At 41.1% G+C, this 21,229-nt stretch overlaps 1 protein-coding gene across 1 annotated transcript in view; it reads right to left on the reverse strand.

Moving 5' to 3' along the window:
* Positions 1–21,229, reverse strand: part of UTP4 (UTP4 small subunit processome component) — a 49,170-nt gene that overhangs the window by 18,640 nt on the left and 9,301 nt on the right. The window contains exons 6-11 of the mRNA XM_007524592.3: positions 20,057–20,268; positions 12,113–12,284; positions 11,878–11,969; positions 10,325–10,421; positions 2,309–2,373; positions 225–347 (exon numbers count right to left, since the gene is read on the reverse strand). Of these exons, the coding sequence (XP_007524654.2) occupies positions 225–347; positions 2,309–2,373; positions 10,325–10,421; positions 11,878–11,969; positions 12,113–12,284; positions 20,057–20,268 (761 nt within the window). The remainder of the gene's footprint in view (positions 1–224; positions 348–2,308; positions 2,374–10,324; positions 10,422–11,877; positions 11,970–12,112; positions 12,285–20,056; positions 20,269–21,229) is intronic.

Consider the following 21,229-nt stretch of genomic DNA (forward strand, 5'->3'; position numbering starts at 1 on the left):
TATAATCTATACAAATCTCAACCATCTTTTACCTTCAACAGTCCAAATTTACTGCCACTTCCGGTATTTTTTCTCCAAAAGTATAATTAATTCAAAATGGTAACAAGAGACTATTTTGTAGCAGCTATCTCCATGGATTAGTATCTAACACAATTCTACTTTACACAGAAATTCCAACTTAGAAAATTTCTTCATGTTTGATCAAACACTGAGTTATCATTTACCCTTTGGAGGCTAATGTTGCCACGTTCATATTTCAGCCGGTAGAGAAAAAAACGAGAAGCTGTAGAATATGCCATCCAACTTCCACATGGGGAGATACAGCTGCAAATAATGTTTTCAGGACCCTGGAAATACTGAGAGTCAGGACGAGTGTTCAAGAATACAACAAAGTTCACTCGTATAAAACCTCAAATGGCTACTACTTTGGATGTGCTATACAAATACCTAAACATAATCTTGTCACTTGTGTGCTGCATTACTACTACTATTCCAGAGACAGAGTATCTAAAGGGTATGGATTTCAATGTCAAAACCAAGAACAGAGGCATACAAACACCATAAACTTTAGTTTCCTATTAACTTTAGGATACGGGTAAAAGAGATCATTTGAAGACCAGGTGACTTGGAACACTGATTTTTCTTTTTTGTCCATGAAAACCTTGAAAAAAACTGATATATTAAGGGGAAAAAATAAATGACAGAACAAAAGAAAAAATTAGCATAGCATTCATGTCTTTCTTTATATGTGTGCATTCTCTCTTTTACAGAAGCGTATCTGGAAAGACATATAGTCAATCAATTAAAATGTATTTTAAGAGAGGGCCCTAGAATTGAAGCAGTGGTCAAAGACAGAAACTATCAATATTGTTTTGTCTGAATTCTTGGGCCAAGAGGTAGCTCACATGGTACAGTGCATGTCTTACCAGGTAGCTCAAGGGGCGAGACACTGGCACACCTGGTTAAGCTCACACACTACCAGGTACTCACATGGTATAGTGCATGTATTACCATGCACAAGGCCACAAGTTGAAGCTCTGGCATGACTCAGGAACATCACAACATTAGGGGAAGCTCTATGGATGGTGAAACATGTGTGATGTCATTCTCTCTCTCTACCACTACCCAATACTTTGGGAAGGAAGGAAGGGAGGGAGGGAGGGAGGAAGGAAAGAAAGAAAGATTATACACTTGCAAAAATACACACACACACACACAAAGAAATTTAATTTCCGATATTCATTCCTTCGATAAAGACATTTAAAAAAATAATTTGGGATCAATCTCTCTCTTTCACCAGAGTACTGTTTAGCACTGCTTAGTGGTACAGGGGATTGGGCCTGGGACCTTGGAGCTTCCAGTCTGTCGCTTTGCATAACTATAATGCCACCTATCCGTGCCCCTTTTAGTAAATTCTGAATGGGCAATTTGTAACCACAGGGAACAATGTTCTGGTAATACAGCATTTATTCAAATAATTTTAAATTCTATACTTTATGTTAACTAAGTAACCCTCAAAGCTGAAAATGGCAAAAAAAAATTAAGAACTTTATAAGTTCATAAGCAGTGAAGCAAGTGCTACAAGTCTCTCTCTCTCTCTCTCTCTGTAGCTACCATATCCCTCTCAATTTCTGTCATAGCAAACAAAGAGAAACAAAATGCCCATGTTGGACACCAGATGTCTGGTTCCTCGGGGGAATGAGCCAGCCCGGCTCCCACTTCACTGTCTGGCCTGTTGGCCACCAGAGCCTAGTCCGAGAGCGGGGATTCTCGGGCGAGTAGCAGCAGGGGTGAGTTCGCCGAGGGGTCTTCCCAACATACCGTGGCAGTGGACGGAACACTTTATTGTCTTAGTTACAAGTTTATACAGGGGTAGCTGTGCAGGGGAAGTAGCCAAGCTGGCCAATGAGACCAATATCTCCTTATAAGGGAAAAGAGAGCAAGGCAATGAGAAGGTATGGATGGTGATGCAGGAACAGGGAAATAAGAAATTTAAAAAAGGTGAAGCCCACCAGAGGGAGGAGGGGTGGGGTGATGCAGCGAGGCTGATAGGAAGATTAAAAAATTCCCCCGTGTACTCTGGCCACATCTTGCTTGACCACAAGGCTGGCATGCCAAGGGGAATCTAATAGACAAGCTTCCGGGGGGGTCAACCATTCATGCTCAAACACACACTAGACCCACACAAAACAAACAAACAAAAAAGGGGGGGTGGTGGCCACTGGTAGTGCAGGCACTGAGCTCCGGCAATGACCATGATGGCAATTAAAGCAAGCAAGCAAGTAAGCAAACAACAAAACTCCCTTACCTTTGCTTTAAGGTGCAGTAAATGATCAGCATTTTTAGAAAGTGGAAGGGTGTCCCCATTCCTTCCTGAAACAAGAAATTGACCTGAAGTTTTATAGTTTTATACACACACACACACACACACACACACACACACACACACACACACACACACACACACACTTCTCCTGTAAAAATTAATTCCCAGGTTAAATGAAATCTCTACTAATGAAAATCAGGAAAATGACTGGGAACAAAAATGGACAGAACTAAACCCATACATATAAAGGTATATTATATATGCTAAAGGGGTCAAAACTGCCCAGTGGGGAAAAAGTAAAGTCTCTTCAACAAATGGTACTTAGTTAATTAGATAACTGCATGTAGAAAAATGAAACACCAAAATTAACTAAAAAATGCACCAAAGATTTTTTATTTTTCAGCAGCGGTAGATAGCATAATGGTTATGAAAACAGATTCTCAAGCCTTAGGCTCCAGAGTCCCAGGTTTAATTCCCAGCACCACCATAAGACAGAGCTAGCAAGTCGGGCGGTAGCGCAATGGATTAAGCGCACATGGCGCGAAGTGCAAGGACCGGTGTAAGGATCCTGGTTCAAGCCCCTTGCTCCCCACCTGCAGGGGAGTCGCTTCACAGGTGGTGAAGCAGGTCTTCAGTGTCTATCTTTCTCTCCCCGGTCTCTGTCTTCCCCATCTCTCTCCATTTTTCTCTGTCCTATCCAACAACGATGACAACAAAAACTATAATAACTACATCAATAAAATACAACAATGGCAACAAAAGGGGAAAAAAAAAAAGACAGAGCTGAAAAGTACTTTGGGAAAAACAAAACAAACAAAATGTAGTTTAACAAAGAGAAAAATAACAACCTAATAAAAAAAAGTAGGCAGAAGATAAACATACAGTTCTCTCTCTCTTTATTATTGGATAGAGACAGAAAAAAATCGAGGGGGTGGGGGAGATAGGGAGAGACAGAGAGACATTCGCAACCCTATTTCATCACTCATGAAGCTTTCCCCTTATAGGTGGGGACCAAGGCTTTGAATCTGGGTCCTTGCACACTGTAATGTGTGCCTTTTCCCAGGCACACTCATAGACGGTTCTCTAAAGAAGAGCTACACATAGCCAAGAGACATACGCAGAAGTGCTCCAATCCGCTCATCATTAGAGAAATGCATATTAAAACTACAATGAGATTCTACCTCACACCTGTGAGAATGGGCTCTATCAATAAAACAAGAGAAGATAAATGCTTGAGAGAATATGGAAAGAGAGGAACTCTACTACACTGCTGGTGGGAGTGCAACTTGGTGCATCCATTATGGAGAACACTATGGAGAGACCTTAAACAAATACAAATGGAAATACCTTATAATCCAGTAATTCCACTCCTAGGCATTTACCTAAAATACATAATACTGATTCGAAGGAATATATATAACCCCATGTTTATAGCAGCTTTATTCACAACAGCAAAAAACTGGAAACAACCAAAATGTCCTTTTACAGAGGACAAAAATTATGGGACACCTGGGAGTATGGATTGACCTGTCAATGCCCATGTTCAGCGGGGAAGCAATTACAGAAGCCAGATCTTCCATCTTCTGCACCCCATAATGACCCTGGGTCCACAATCCCAGAGGGATAAAGAATAGGAAAGCTGGGGGAGTCGGGCGGTAGCACAGCGGGTTAAGCGCAGGTGGCACCAAGCACAAGGACCGGCCTAAGGATCCCAGTTCGAGCCCCCGGCTCCCTACCTGCAGGGGAGTCGCTTCATAAGTGAAGCAGGTCTGCAGGTGTCTATCTTTCTCTCCCCCTCTGTGTCATCCCCTCCTCCATTTCTCTCTGTCCTATCCAACAACAGCGAGACATCAGTAACAACAATAACTACAACAATAAAACAAGGGCAACAAAAGGGAATAAATAAATATTAAAAAAAAAGAATAGGAAAGCTATCAGGGGAGGGGATGGGATATGGAGTTCTGGTGGTGGGAATTATGTGTAGTTGTATCACTCTTATCCTATGGTTTTTGCCAGTGTTTTTTTTTTTTTAATAAAAATTTAAAAAAAGGGGGGAGTTATGGGACATATACTCAATGGAGTAAACACAATAATACAAAAGATGATTTTAAAAAATAAATTGGTTTAATTTTATTATCTTTATTTATTGGATAGGAACAGCCCCAGAAATTGAGAGGAGGGGGAGGCAGAGAGGGAGAGAGACACCTGCAGCCCTGCTTCACCACTTGCAAAGCTTTCCCCCTACAGGTGGGGACTGGGGGCTCGAACCTGGGTCCTTGTGCATTGTAACATGTGCACTCAATCAGCTGTGCCATCACCCAGGCCCACAAAAATATGATTTTATGTCTTTTAGGATTAAGTAGATGGAATTGGAGATTATGCTTAGTGAAACAAGTAAACAGGTAAAGGACAACTACAGAAAGGTTTCACTCATACGTGGAATATAGAGAATTGAATAGGGGGCTGGGTGGGTGGTGCATCTGGCAAAGTGCACATAGTACTAAGTGAAAGGACCTGCACAGGATCCAGGTTTGAGTCCTCAACTCCCCACCTGCAGGGGGACGCATCACAAGTAGAGCAGCAGGTCTGCAGGGGTCTTATCTTTCCCTCTTCTCCCAAGTTCTCTCTGTCCTATCCAATAAATTGGAAAAAAAGAAAGGTAGAAAAGTAGAAAGGTAGGAAGGAAGGAAGGAAGGAATGAAGGAAGGTTGCGGAGGCCAGGTGGTAGCACAGTGGGTTAAGCGCACATGGCATGAAGCTCAAGGATCCCAGTTTGAGCCCCCGGCTCCCCACCTGCAGGGGAGTCGCTTCACAGGTGGTGAAGCAGGTCTGCAGGTGTCTATCTTTCTCTCCCCCTCTCTTTCTTCCCCATCTCTCTCTGTCCTATCAAATAACAAAGGCAACAAAATGGAAAAAAGGCCTCCAGGAGCAGTGGATTCGTAGTGCTGGCACCGAGCCCCATTGATAACCCTGGAGAGGGAAAAAAAAAAAGTTGATTGTGGTCCGGGAGGTGGCACGGTGGATAAGGCTTTGGACTCTAAAGCATGAGGTCCCTAGTTTAATTCCCGATAGCACATGTACCAGAATGATGACTGGTTCTTTCTCTCCTATGATTTCTCATGAATAAATAAATAAACTCTTTTAAAAAAAAGTTTACCTATGTCTACTGTGGGAAAACTATAGTGGTTATCTATGAGGGTGGGGATGCAGACACAGACCTTTGGTGATAGGAATGGTGAGAAAAGAAAAACTATACTGTAAAGCATTAACACCTCAATTAAAAGAAAAAAAACTTTTGCTTGTTTAAACTTTTAGAATCATTTATTACTTTGGTGGAGTTTTTCAATGAATGTAATTTTATTATTATTATTATTTATTTATTTATTTTTCCTCCAAGGTTATTGCTGGGCTCAGTGCCTGCACCATGAATCCACCGCTCCTGGAGGCCATGTTCCCCCTTTTGTTGCCCTAGTTGTTGCAGCCTCGTTGCGGTTATTATTGCCATTGTTGACGTCGCTTTGTTGTTGGATAGGACAGAGAGAAATGGAGAGAGGAGGGGAAGACAGAGAGAGGGGAGAGAAAGATAGACACCTGCAGACCTGCTTCACCGCTTGTGAAGCGACTCCCCTGCAGGTGGGGAGCCGGGGGCTCGAACCGGGATCCTTACGCCGGTCCCTGCACATTGCGCCACGTGCGCTTAACCCACTGCGCCACCGCCCGACCCATTTTATTATTTTTTAAATTAATTAATTAATTAATTTTTACCAGATCACTGCTGCTCTGGCTTATGGTAGGGCAGGGGATTGAACCTGGGACTTAGGAGCCGCAGCAATGAGAGTCTCTTTACATAACCATTATGCTATCTACCCCTGCCCCAGTGAAGGTAATTTTAAAAGAAAAGTTTACAGTGGAAAAAACTTTGTATACAACGACTTAATCAAGTGATCAAGATCGTTACTATTAATAAAATAAATCAATAGTATGTGCCCATGATATATTGTACTGAAAAATAAACAATGCGATTTATGCTATTCTTGTAAAAAATTCAGTCTCATTTAGTCATGAGAAACCATCAAATTCAAATTGTGAGACATTCTGCAATATGACTGATTAGGGAGCCAGGCAGTGGCACATTTGATTTAGTGCTCACATACAGTGCACAAGGACCTGGGTTCAAACCCCGGGTCCCCAGCTGCCTAGAGAAATCTTCATGAGTGGAGTAGTTATTGTTGTCATAGCTGTTGTTGGATAGGACAGAGAGAAATTGAGAGAGGAGGGGAAGACAGGTGGAGGAGAGAAAGACACCTGCAGACCTGCTTCACCACTTGTGAAGCGACCTCCTGCAGGTAGGGAGCCAGGGGCTCAAACTGGGTTCCTTATGCCAGTCCTTGCTCCATATGTGCTTATCCCGCTGTGTTACCTCCCAGCACCTTCAAGTCCTTTCTAAGTCACCTCTCCATTAAAAATCCAGTTTTTTTTTTTTTTTAAACCAAAGCACTGCTCAGCTCTGGTTTATGGTGGTGCAGGGGATTGAACCTGGGACTCTGGAGGCTCAGGTAAGAGTCTCTTTGCATAACTACTAAGCTATCTACCCCCACCCTACTTTTTAAAATTGCCACCAAGGTTATCTGTTGGCTGCCAGGTTAGGAGGTAATAGTAGACACAAGATCTCTGAGGTACATGCAGTATAGGACATTGTTGTCTCTGACGTTCCCCAGACTAGATTAGGGAATGAGAAAATGTCTAAAATCCATAATCCAAATAGTTACGTAATTGGGTGAAAGATCCCAATTCATGGGAAAGTTTGTCAAAATTTGCTGTACCAATAGATGCCATTCTAAATTTAAATGGATATGTGTTACTTCCTTTTTACATAATTACCACCCAGCCATGGAAAAATGTGAAAAACCACTTGAAAGGTCTTTGGTCTGCCACAAATATTTCTTTAGATTTACAAGACTTACAAACACAAGTCCAGTCTATTGGTCAGGCTCATGTCCCATGGACCACAGCCTCAGAGGTTGCTACCTCCTTTTTGGAACAGCTCCTTAATTTTGTTAATGGCAAGACACGGATTTCTCTTCTCATAAATATAAGCATTATTTTAGGTATTATACTCATACGGCTTCTTGTACTTCCAGTCATCCAACTCCTGAGCCAAAGTATCCAGTCCGTTCAATTAGAATTAGAGACCTTCTTATTAAAAAATAAAAAAGGGAAAAATGGCAGAGGCAAAGTCAAGTCTGCTGGCTAACAAGACAGGCCAGGACAGATTGCAAAGCAGGAAGTCCCAGACTAAACTGAAACTATTCATCCTTTTGTTTCCAATTACAAATTTGAAGACTTATTTGCTATATTAAAAATGCACAAATATTACCTGAGGACAATAAAGAGATCCCCAGGGGAAGTACACAGTCACAACAATTATGGCAGTGAGTGTAACAAGACTAAAAACGGCCTAGGTGCTGTACCCATTAAAAGGCTTTCAGAAAAAGAGCTACTTTGCAACAACTAGGGCAACAAAAAGGGGAAAAAATGGCCTCCAGGAGCGGTGGATTCATGGTGCAGGCACCGAGCCCAGCAATAACCCTGGAGGAAAAAAAAAAAGAAAAAGAGCTACTTTTCACCATTACAGCTTCTCTATTAGTTGGTCTAAGACCTGAGGCCAGAACTATGGATGGCTTATAGTATGAGTGACAGATTGTGGTTTCCACCTAAATATAAAGAAGCCCTATTGCTTACCCTCACCCACAGACCACCCTGCCCCACTTACAGGTATCTATTACATATATATATATATATATGTATATATATATATATACATATATATATATATATATATATGTGTGTGTGTGTTGGTATGCTTCTAAAAACCCTTTCTGTTTCATTAGTTTAATACCCCCTGCTTAACACTGTATTCTATTTACATAACTACTGTATTCTATTTACATAACCACTGCAGGGCATTGGTTCAATCCCCACTGGTTCATGATGTTTTTGCTCCGCCCCCTCTCCTTGTCACACTCTGATTTTCACCAGTCACTTTTCTCTCCACCCTCTCTATGTCACATCCTGTTCACACCCTACTTGGGAAGTATATATAAGACAACATTGTTCGTTTTAGTTTAAGTTTAGCTTAGCTTGGTATAGATTGCGCTGCGTCCTGCATGAATAAAGAGATACTGCGTACAACCCAGCCACGAGTCCCGGGTCGTCTGTTACCCGCCTGTGAAGCCAGCCCGGCGAAAACATATATATGGAGAGAGAGAGAAGGAGGTTGTGTAGTTAAATTGCTAATGTAAGGGTTAATGGGTAAAAGTCAGTAAACTTTCATATGGGTAAAGTTAGTAATACTCTCATATATACAAAGGTTAGCTAGTAGAGAGGCCCCATGGTGTGTGCTTACTTTACTGCAGAAGATTTCTTTAGGTAGACAGTTTACTAGAGCTTAGAAAAATATTACTTAGTTAGACTCATCCAAGAATGGGTTAAAAAGAAAAGCTATTAGACTGAGTTTCAGAAAAGATATGCTAACCCAACACAGACAGCCAAAACAAAGAAAGTAATGTTTGAAGTTATTTTAGCCACACCAAGGCCACACATGGTCAAAACCTAGGCAGGCTGTCTTAGACCAAGGGAACTTTCAAGGAGAACATGCCTATAATGATAATGTCTAGAGTTATCTTTGATGTTAATAAAAATAGTCTTACATGATGTCAACTGTATTCAGGTGAAAAATGTTTAAATAATAAAGCTCTGCGGAGAGAACACCAGACAAAATTCTGTCCTGCACTTGAAGCAGCTGGCGTGTCGCTCACTTCATTCATCCGCTGACTCCCATTTCCTTGAGACCCTAATAACTTGGCTGGGGCTGGGCCCTGGCAGTTATCACAGGGGCTTACTTAGAGCCAGCAAAAAAATAAATAAGTAGGGCCAGATGGTGGTGCACCTGGTTAAACGAACATGTTACAATGTTCAAGGACCTGGGCTTAAGACACTGGTCCCCAGCCGCAGGGAAAGCTTCACAAGTGGTGAAGCAGCACTACAGGTATCTCTCTATCTCTTGCCCTTTCTATCTCCCCATCCTCTCAATTTATGGCTGTCTTTATCCAATAAACAAATAAAGATTTAAAGTAATTATAAATAAAAAATAATAAACAAAAGGTCAGTAAGCAGTCATTAAATAAGATACTTGTGAACTTCTTTCATATGCAGGCCTGTCACTACTTACCCAGTATTAAATCTTGCAATTTCATCCTAGTCAAGGCAGAGCAAATTATGATTCCACAACCCTTACTTTGACTATAACCTGAAGTATATTGTATAGAATCATAAACTTAGGGGCTGGTTGGGCGCACGTGTTGCAATGCCCAAGAACCTGGGGCCAAGTCCTGGATCCCTACCTGCAAGGGGAAAGCTTTACTAGTGGTAAAGCAGTTTTGCAGGTGTCTCTCTGTCTCTCACTATCACCCCCTTTTCTCTCAATCATTGGCTGTCTCTAGCCAATAAAGATAAAAATAAATAAATAATCAGCGGGTTATACGCATGTGGTGCAAAGTGCAAGGACTGGCATAGGGATTCCCGTTTGAGCCCCTGGCTCCCCAACTGCAGGGGAGTCACTTCACAAGTGGTGAAGCAGATCTGTAGGTGTCTTTCTCTCCCCATCTGCCTTCCCCTCCTCTCTCCATTTCTCTCTGTCCTAACCAACAACGACTTCAATAACAACAACAATAATAACTATAACAATAAAACCACAAGGGCAACAAAAAGGAAAATAAACATTAAAAAAAAAAAAAGAACCATAAACTTAGCAGATGATTCAGTATCCTGTCAAGAACCCTAAGACTGAGGAACTCCTTTGTTTTACTCATTGAGTGGGAAAAACCTGAAGTTCTAGCAGACAAACACACAAAATATCTACTGCTACAAATAGAATAGCAACTGCAATTTCTGGTTTCTCTTTCCAGTCTTCTTAGATAAAATTTTCTCCCATCTTACCTGTTGCAACTGTAGATCCCAGCTGCCAAAGTTCTAGGTGGTGAGCAAACTGGAAGAGGAGAAGTTGCTTCTTTTTCGAACAGGAAATGAGACGTCTCTGTACCAAGTATTGAAAAGTGATAAAAAGTCAGGGTCATCTTTTGCCTCAGTACTATGGATACAGCAGAAATAGCTTAGCATATTTTTTACTGCTGCAATTCATTTACTTGGTAAATAACTTCTTGTTTTTTGTTTAAGACTTTATTTATTAATGAGAGATAGAAGGAGATTAAGAGGAGAAAGAACCAGACATCACTCTGGTACATATGCTGCTGGAGATTGAACTGTGGACCTCATGCTTGAGAGTGCAAAGCTTTATCCATTGCACTACCTCTCAGACCAAAATAAGTATTTCTCAATTACCACATTACCTAAGTAATACATACCAGGCACTGTCCTAGATCTAAAAACGGGGAAATAAAAGCAGCTAATTCTATCAGAATCTTAGTCTAAAGGAATTACAAGAAATAGACAGAAATTACATTGAGTGCTAAGAATTTTAATGTAGCTAAACATAGTGGGGGGGGGCAAGTTTTTTTCCTTTTCTTTTTAACATAGCTTCTTAGAAGTATGTAGTTCATTGGTAAAGATCAGTCACTCACAGAAAGCAGAGTGAGGTATTCCAAGTACAGCAATGACATATTAAATAGCTGAAGAGCAAAATAAGCAAACAAAAAAAGAAGCCCCTTCTCCTCCTCTCTAAAAAAGAAAAATTCAAAGGAAAAATAAAGATCTTTCAGATGGCTAGACTAGATGGGATGGAGGTGCTCCAGTGTATAACAAGAAGCTGATAGAAGATGGTAGAGGATCAGGACCTGACCAAATTAGGTTCCTTAAGCTATACTATGGAAGTAGGTTTTTATTTTATTTATGTTTAAATTGTCACCAGGGCTATCATTGGGGCTCAGTGCCTGCACGATGAATTCACCATTCAACATACGCCATTTTCTTTTTTCTTTTTCTTTCTTCATTAGATAGGGCAGAAAAGGGAGGAGAAGACAGAGAGGGAGAAAGAGAGACACCTGCAGACTTGCTCCACTGCTTATGAATCTTCCACCCTGTAGGTGGGACGTAGAGGCTTGAACACAGTAGTGTGTGCTCAGCCAGGTCTGAGCCTGGAATTAGGCCTTCATACTAAAGGCAACCAGACAAATTAGATTCTTTTAGCTAGGAGGAACAAAGGTGCTGACTGAATAGATGGAGAACAGACTGGCATGACATAAATATAAATAAAAGCTGATCACTAACAAATTAGGAAGGATCCATAAAGACAAGACATAAATAAAATCCACATAAACTAAACTATGTGGAAAGGAATGATTTCCTTATAAACTGAAGTAGGTATTATTGTAAATTTCTTGGTCCCTATAAATGTCTTGTCTTGCCTCAGAAATAGAATAAAAAAGGTAGAGGCTACAGAAAGCTTACACATTTGCCCAGAGAGCCTATGCTCAGTAGTATGGGACAAAGAGACAGGGAAATGTGACTACAGGCTGGGCTGATATGATACTTACATGCGGAAAAGTGATCTTTCGAAGCGCAGCATCGTAATTCTTGACCTCCACTTTCTCCATGAGAGGACGAATGACTAAGTGGGTGTCAGTGCCTGGGGTGAGAGGGAGAGGCAAGAGAGGTATCAGAACTAGAAAGGAAAAAAAAAAAAAAAAAAGAAGAAGAAAAGAAAGGAATTCCTGAATGAAAATAACCAGAACTATACAGAGTGAAAAAGCAATCAAGAGTAGAACCCACCTCCAGATATCAGTGCTGTGGGGCTATGGGCCACAGTTCGAACATCATGAGTGTGATGCTGGAAAGGCTTTGTTCGCACCCACTGCTTCTCAATGCTGTTGGAAGTCACAGATACCAGCTGAAAATGGAATACCGTCCCCTCGGCTGTGCCCACCACGAGACTGTCTTCTTGCTGAGAAATTAAATCATTAGGGTAAAACGGGGTCAAGTTTGAAAAATATTCCCTGAGGTTTTCTGCCTGAACAGCTTAGGGGAAAACCTATGTCCAGAAATAGAACATAGGGTTATATGGATCTTTTTTCCTCCAGAAGGTAACAATTCTTTCAGACCAGCAAGCTCAGACAATGATAACAATGTGTTCTCTACTAACAAAACTAACTAAGTACTTCAAACTGTTAAAGTGCTTTCATAAACACAACTTGGACCCCATTAGAACAGCAACTAAAAGGATCTAAAAATTCCTAGGAATAAATTTAGCAAAAAAAGGTGCTATATACATATATATGGAGGAAAGAAAAAATAACCAAAGTCCTTCTGAATTACACAAAAGATGACTTGAACAAAGTAATCCTTACCATATTCTTTTATTTACCAGAACACTGCTCAGCTCTGCTTAACTCTGCTTTATAGTGGTGCTAGGATCAAACCTGATGCCTCTTGAGACCTCTGAACCTCAGGCATGAAAAGTACTTTTTACATAACCACTATGATATCTTCTCTGTAAGCGATCCCACATTCTTACTTAGAAATACTTAAATTGACAACAAGGGCAACAAAAGGGAAAAATTGGCTATCAGGAACAGTGGATTGGTAGTGTAGGCACTGAGCCCCAGCAATAACCCTGGAGGCAAAACAATCAAAAAAATAAAAAGAAATATTTAAATTGACAGTGCCATTGAAGAAGAGATTTAGGGGCTGGGTTAAACACACATAGTATGAAGTGCAAGGACCGGGCTTCCCCACAAGTTGTGAAGCAGGTCTGCAGGTGTCTGTTTTTCTCTCCCTCTCTCTTTCTGTCTCCAGGGTTATTGCTGGGGCTTGGTGCCTGCACTACAAATCCACTGCTCCTGGAGGCTATTTTTTCCCTTTTTATTTATTGTTGTTGTTATTGTTGTTGGGTAGGACAGAGATAAACTGAGAAAGAACGGGAAGACGGAGATGGGGAGAGAAACCAAGACACCTGCAGACCTGCTTCACCACCTGTGAAGGGACCCCCACCCTGCAGGTGGGGAGCTGGGGACTTGAACCAGGATCCTTATGCCGGTCCCTGTGCTTTGCGCCACATGCACTTAAACCGCTGTGCTACCACCACCTGACTCCTTCCTTCCTTTCTTTCTTAAGATTTTATTTATATATCATGAGAAAGGAGTTGAGAGAGAAAGAACTAGATATCACTCTGATACATGTGCTGCTGGGGACTGAACTAAGGACCTCATGCCTAAGACCTCAATACTTTATCCATTGTGCCACCTCCCAGACCACCCCTCTCAATTTCTCTGTCCTACCCCCCACCGAAATAAAAAAAAAGAGAGAGAGAAAAAGAAAAAAATGGCTGTAAGAAAAGTGGATTCACAGTGCAGGCACCAAGCCCCATTGGTAATCCTGGAGGAGAAAAAAAAAGAAGAAGCAATTTATAATCGGGGCAAGGTGGTGGAGCACCTGGTTAATCTCCTGGTCACCAGCTGTAAGGTGAAAGCTTCACAAGCGTTGAAGCAGAGTTGTTGGTGTCTATCTCTTTCCCTCCCCTCTCAATTTGTCTGTCTCTAGCCAATAAGTAAATAAAAATATTTAAACAAAAGAAGAAAAAAGAAAACACAGAGCAATGCAAAATAATAATTTTGCCTGGTGGTATGAAATTATTACTGTCTTGTGGACAGTCCTACAATAATTTGTAAATTTATTTCTGCATTCCTGATCATTGTACGAAAGTCTATTCTCTTTGAATCTCCTATGAAATGTTTATAATTTACTTTCTCCCTCATTAGCTAATGAGTTGCAGAAAATCTCCGATGTCTTCACTTTGAATCATAATGTCTATTTATCTTCCCTTTTGTTGCCCTTGTTTTTTATTGTTGTTATAGTTATTGTTTTTGTTATTGATGCCATTGCTGTTAGGACACATAGAAATGGAGAGAGGAGGGGGAGAGAAAGATAGATACTTGCAGACCTGCTTCACCGCCTGTGAAGCGACACCCCTGCAGGTGGGGAGCTGGGGGCTAGAACCAGGATCCTTCCTCTGGTACTTGTTCTTTGTGCCACGTGCATTTAACCCGCTGCGCTACCACCTGACTCCCATGTCACTTTTTTAAAACCTCCTTTATATTTGTATTTTATTTTAATGAGAGGGAAATAGAGATACAGAGGGAGAGAGGGACAGAGGGAGGGAGGCAGGTACTAGGGTACCACTCAGTTCTGGTTTATAGTGGTGCTGGGAATTGAGTCTAGGACTTCAGAGCCTTAGGCATGAAAAAAAATCTTTTCATTAACCATTAAGCTGTCTTACCAACTCTACCTTTTGTTGTTGTTGCTTGTTTTCATAGTTCTATAACCCTTTACGCAGTTAAGGAAGGAAAATAGAATTTCCAAAGGTTTCAACAAGACAGAGACACACAGCCATCTGACAACTTTTTTTCTGGATGTACCACTGTCCCAAATTTTGAAGTTACTTGCAATTATAGGCTGTTAGAAAAGGAACGCAAAGGTCTTATCCTTCCAAACAAGGTGGTCCTATGCAACCTCTCCCATATCTCTTCTAGAGATACTATCTGAAAACCATCAGCTTTAGGAAAATGGAACTGAGTGGGTTAGAAATACACTCTTTCTTGGCCTGGGAGGTAGTACTGTGACTATACTGTCGGACTTTAAGACGGGAAGGAAGGAAGGAGGGAGGGAGGGAGGGAGGGAGGGAGGAACAACGAGAAGGGAAGGGAGGAAGGAAGGAAAGAAACATATACTCTTGGGAGTCGGGCGGTAGTATAGCAGGTTAAGTGCACATGGCACAAAGTGCGTTCGAGCCCTGGTTCCCAACCTTCTGGGGAGTCGCTTCACAGGTGGCGAAGCAGGTCTGTAGGTGTCTATCTTTCTCTCCCCTTCTGTCTTCCCCACCTCTCTCCATTTCTCTCTGTCCTATCTAACAATGACGACATCAATAACAACAATAATAACTATAACAATGAAAAACAAGGGCAACAAAAGGGAAAAGAAAGAAAGATAGAAAAAAGAAAAAAATGCTCTTGTCTCACCTCCAACTCAAAGTTCCACAAATGGATTTAGAAAGCAAGACTTTCATTTGAAATCCTTTTTCTTTGTTTTACCAGAGCACTGTTCAGCTCTGGCTTATGGTGGTGCAGGAGATTGAACCTGGGACTCTGGAGCCTGAGGCATGAAAGTTTGTTTGCATAATCATTATGCTATCTACCCTCGGCCTGAAATCCTTTTTCTTTAAGAGCTAAAATAAAATACAGGGCTCTCTGAGAAACAATATTAAGGGGAAAAAAGCAAAGCTACAAAGGAGTGTGTATACACATACACATGTGTGCATGCATGTGCTAATTTAATCAAGAGTGGTTGCTACACACACACACACACCTCCTCAGAACTGAACTCTACATGAAGGTAAATGCTCCCTACAAGACCCTGTAGGAATCAGTATGAACATCCTACATGAGGGTGAAAGACATCAACTATCTACTGAGTTGCCATGACCTACTCTTGAGTTAGTGAGAAGCCATTGATTAAAAAGAAATATAAAAACAATAAACTGTTTTGGCAATAGATGTTCTAGAGAAAAAGTTCGAAAATCAGAACTAGATTAAAAGAGAAATATTATGTTTTAACTAGATATTATTCTTAGTTTGTTACAAGCATTACCATTTACTCCTTCCCCAGACTCCACAATGCAAGTATTAATAACATCATTGTTTATAGAGGAAAAACTTAAAAGGCATTCTCAGGGAAGATATGCAGATATTTTAAGTAGTACAGCAGAGATTTATAACCAAGTCTGGTTGATTCCAAAATCTACAAGCATTTCTGAGGGGCTAGAATATGCATAGCTACTAAAACAAAAAAAAAATAAAACAACAACACAAGATTCACTCATTCTTGACCATACTTTTTTTTTTTTGCCTCCAGGGCTATTGCTGGGGCTCAGTGCTTGCACTGCGAATCCACTGCTCCTGGAGGCCTTTTTTTTTTTCTTTTGTTGCCCTTGTTGTTATTATTTTTGTATTATTGTTGTTATTGCTGTTTGATAGGACAGAGAGAAATCGATAGAGGAGGGGAAGAGAAAGATAAGACACCTGCACACCAGCTTTACCACATGTGACCCCCTGCAGGTGGGGAGCCGGGGGCTCGAACCAGGATTCTTACACCAGTACATGTGCTTTGCGTGACATGTGCTTAACCTGCTGTCACCACCCGGAGCCCTCTTGAGAATACTTTTAAACATCTCTGATATCAAAATATAATATTTACCTGTCAATTTGTGCATGTGTGACATCATGAGATAGAGTGAACATCAAAGCTTGCAGAATGATATCAACTGCCTAAAGGAATATCTTGGACCTAAACAGGAACATCATCTAACACTATTCTTAGTGGCAGGGAGGCAGTATGTGAGAAACACAAACCCTGATGACTAAGTCAAAAAGTGACTGACCAGCTAGAGCACATGCAGCATTAACATGAGTGAGAACCTGGGTTTAAACCCCTGGTCCCCACCTGGGAAGCTTCATGAGTGGTAAAGCATTGCTATACATGTCCATGTCTGTCTTTCTCTTTCCCTTCATCTCTGTAACAAATAAAAAAAGGAAAAAACAACAAATGACTACTAGAAGCAGTGGAGGGGTAAAATAGCCATGTTTTTAAGTTTCAAGGAACTTTTCAATAAGTAAAATATATCTAATATATAAGTATATTCCCTGTGTAATACATTGGGTGTCTGAGAAGTCATGATGGGACAAGGGAGAGCATAATTGCTCTCTCTTATACCCGAGGCTCCAAAGTCCCAGGTTCAATTCCCTGTACAAGCCAGAGCTGAGTTATGCTCTGGTGTTTCTGTGTGTCTCTCCACACCTCTCTCAAAAATAAAACATTAAAAAAAAGTAAAGTTATGATGTATTTTTCTGTTTTTCTATGCTAAAATATGTCACGACTTTTTCAACACCCCAATACCATAATACAACCTGCAATTTGTTCCATAGCCATAAACATGTTTCTTCCTCATGCTCCGAATGAACCAAAGAATATCTGAGTATATAGAATTAAATTCAGCAAGCCTAATGCCTAAAAATTATAACCACTTTGGCTCAAAAAATGATTTTTAAAAGGAGACCTCCTACTCATCTTTTTCTTTTTATCCCTCCCACTCATTTCAGCTTGTACTCTGATCATAAATTTATGTGACATTTAAGTGGCTTATAGGATTTTAACACATATCAAATTATTCCCCTGGAAAAACTGTGACATGGAATGGGGACAGGCCAGTAAAGTAAAAAGTAAGCATGAGGGAATTTTACACTAGAATCAAAGTCTATACTTAAGACAGTAAATAATTCTTTAACTATGAAGGTAAAGAAAGATCTAGCCAAAAGGGAAAAAAAAAAAAAGGAGAAAGATCTAGCCAATATATCTCAAAGTCATTTTCCATGCCGTATTGCTAAAGCTCACAAAGGATCATGAATTAGATTTCATGTTACCAAAGGGAAAGAGGAAAATCAGGAGGTAGAGTAATGCTATCTTTTTTTCCCCCTTTTGTTGCCCTTGTTGCTTTTTATTGTTGTTGTAGTTATTATTGTTATTTATGTCGTTGTTAGATACGAAAGAGAGAAATGGAGCGAGGAGGGGAAGACAGAGAGAGGGAGAGAAAGACACCTGCAGACCTGCTTCATCACTTGTGAAGCGACTCCCCTGCAGGTGGGGAGCCGGGGGGCTCGAACTGGGATCATTGAGCTGGTCCTTGCGCTTTGCGCCACTTGCATTTAACCCACTCCCAGAGTAATACTATCTTATAACACAGTGTTGGACTCTCAACCATGAGGTCCTAAGTTCAATCCCCAGTACCACATGTGCCCAAGTGATGCTCTAGGTCTCTTTTTCACTTGTAAGTACATATATATATATATTTATATATTTATAATTTTCATCCAGGGTTATTATTGGGGCTTGGTGTTGGCGCTATGTATCCACACTCCTGGTGGCCATTTTTCTACTTCATTGACAAAGAGAAATTGAGAGAAGAAGGGAGATAGAGAATGAGAAAGACAGACACCAGCAGACCTGCCTCACCACTCATGAAGCTTTCCCCCTGCAGGTGGGGAGTGGGGACTGAACCCTGATCCTTACACCGGTCCTTGTGCTTCATATTATGTGCACTTAACCACAGGGGTACACTTAAGCAGGTGTATCCCATGGCACATATATCTTAAAAAAAATTTAATTATCTTTATTTATTTATTTGATAGATGCAGTCAGAAATTGAGAGAGGGGGAGTCGGGCTGTAGCGCAGCGGGTTAAGCACAGGTGGCGCAAAGCACAAGGACCGGCATAAGGATCCCGGTTCGAACCCCGGCTCCCCACCTGCAGGGGAGTCATTTCACAGGCGGTGAAGCAGGTCTGCGGGTGTCTAACTTTCTCTCCTCCTCTCTGTCTTCCCCTCCGCTCTCCATTTCTCTGTCCTATCCAACAACGACAACAACAATAACAACAATAAAACAAGGGCAACAAAAGGGAATAAATAAAAATAAATTTTAAAAAAATTGAGAGAGGGAAGGGGGTGATAGAGAAAGAGACACCTGCAGCACTAATTCACCACTCATGAAGCTTCCCCCTGCAGATGGGGAACAGAGGCTCGAACCTGGGTCCTTGTGCACTGTACTGTGTGCTCAACTAGGTGTGCCAGTCACTACCCAGCTCCCACAAATCTTTTAAAAAGACAAGAGGCATATCTGTTCAACAAAAATTTGCTTATATCTAATTCAAGTAGATGAAAAGTAATATTTTCAAAAGTCATTGAAAAATTGTCTTTTAATTTCCTAGCAAAGGTAAGAGAAGAGAAGCAGCATTTGGAGTCAGGCGGTAGCGCAGTGGGTTAAGTGCAGGTGGCGCAAAGCGCAAGGACCGGCATAAGAATCCTGGTTCGAGGCCCCAGTTCCCCACCTGCAGGGGAGTCGCTTCACAGGTGGTGAAACAGGTCTGCAGGTGTCTATCTTTCTCTCCCCCCCTCTATCTTCCCTGCCTCTCTCCATTTCTTTCTGTCCTATCCAACAATGACATCAATAATAACAAGGGCAACAAAAGGGAATAAAGATTAAAAAAAATTAAAAAAAGAAAAAGAAGAGTAGCATTAAGAAACAACACATCTCAGGAGTTGGACAGTAGCACAGTGGGTTAAGTGCAGGTGGCGCAAAGTGCAAGGACCGGCTTAAGGATCCCGGTTCGAGCCCCCGACTCCCCACTTGTAGGGGTGTTGCTGCACAGGCAGTGAAGCAGGTCTGCAGGTGTCTGTCTTTTTCTCCTCGTCTTACCCTCCTCTCCATTTCTCTCTGTCCTATCCAACAACAACAACAACATCAATAACAACCACAATAATAAAGACAACAAGGACAACAAAAGGGAATAAATAATAAAAAAGAAACAACACATCTCAAGTTTCTTCTAGTGTATTTGTGCCCCATTTATCATCAGACTAGATCATTCAGGGGTAGGGGTTAGCTAAACAAACAAACAAACAAAAAAACTCTTGGCTAACTAGACTTTTAGAAAACATTCTCTAATTGGTAATGAAAAAGAGGTTCATGAAAATTATATGATTTTTCAGATGTACTTTTCTGGACTTCTTCCAGTATGACCATTAGGATCAAGGAACAGGGTCTGGAAGATAGCATCACTGACATTGTCACCACCCATGTTTTATAGGGGTTGCTCAAAAGAGACCATACTCACATCAGATATGGCAATTGACTGTACATCAGCATTTGCAACGAGATGACTCTTCACGAGTGTTCCAGTGGCTGAGTCCCAGAACTGCACCTTCCCAGCAGAGTCCACACTTACGACAGTGCCATCAGACAAGAAGGCCACGCCCCATATGATACACTTCCGTTTGGACACACCCATATACTGTCTATCCACATGCATTTTATGAGTAACACTTCCTAAAAAATAAGAAAGACTGACATTGTATGGTACTTACTTTTCCTTCATTCTTTTATTTAGTTTTAAATTATCTTTATTGGTTAGAGACAGCTGGAAATTGATAGGGAAGGGGGAGATAGAGGGAGAGAGACACACCTGCAACATTGTTTCACCATTTCTGAAGCTTCCCCCTGCAGGTAGGGACTGGGGGCTTGGACCTGGGTCCTTGCACACTGTAACGTGCACTCAACACCAAGTGCACCACCCCTCCTTTACTGTTCAAACTCACCTGAGTACACATAGTGAATAAGCTACCCCTTGGCCTGGGAGGTGATGCAGATTAAACAGAGGACCAATGGCTCAAAATTCTATGGAAAATTGGGGCAAGGCAGTCGTACCTGGTTGAGTGCAAATATTATAATGCATAAGGAAGGACCTAGTTCAACCCCTCGGTCCTTACCTGCAGGGGATAAGCTTCACAAGCAGTGAAACAGGGCTGTAGGTGTGCCTCTCTTTCCGTCTCTATTTCCCTTTTCATTCCCAATTTCTCTCTGTTCTACCAAATAAATAAATTAATTTAATTAAAACATAGTATGCAAGGAACCGGATTCAAGCCCTCATCCAGACCTGCAGGGGGAAGATTCATGAGTGGTGAAACAGTACTTTAGCAGATATGTGTGCATTATTCTCTCCCTCTCACTTTTTAATATTTATTTATTCATTCCCTTTTGTTGTCCTTGTTGTTTTATTGTTGTAGTTATTATTATTGGTATTGATGTCGTTGTTAATGATGTCTCTGTCTTCCCCTCCTCTCTCCATTTCTCTGTCCTACCTAACAATGATGACATCAATGAAAATAATAATAATAACTATAACAATGAAAAACAACAAGGGCAACAAAAGGGAAAATAAATAAATATTAAAAAATTAGAAAACAGGTTTGAGTTCCCAGTCACCACATGGGAACATCACATGAGTTAT

The sequence above is a fragment of the Erinaceus europaeus genome, chromosome 2 (genome assembly GCF_950295315.1).
Source record: "Erinaceus europaeus chromosome 2, mEriEur2.1, whole genome shotgun sequence".
Taxonomy (NCBI): domain Eukaryota; kingdom Metazoa; phylum Chordata; class Mammalia; order Eulipotyphla; family Erinaceidae; genus Erinaceus; species Erinaceus europaeus.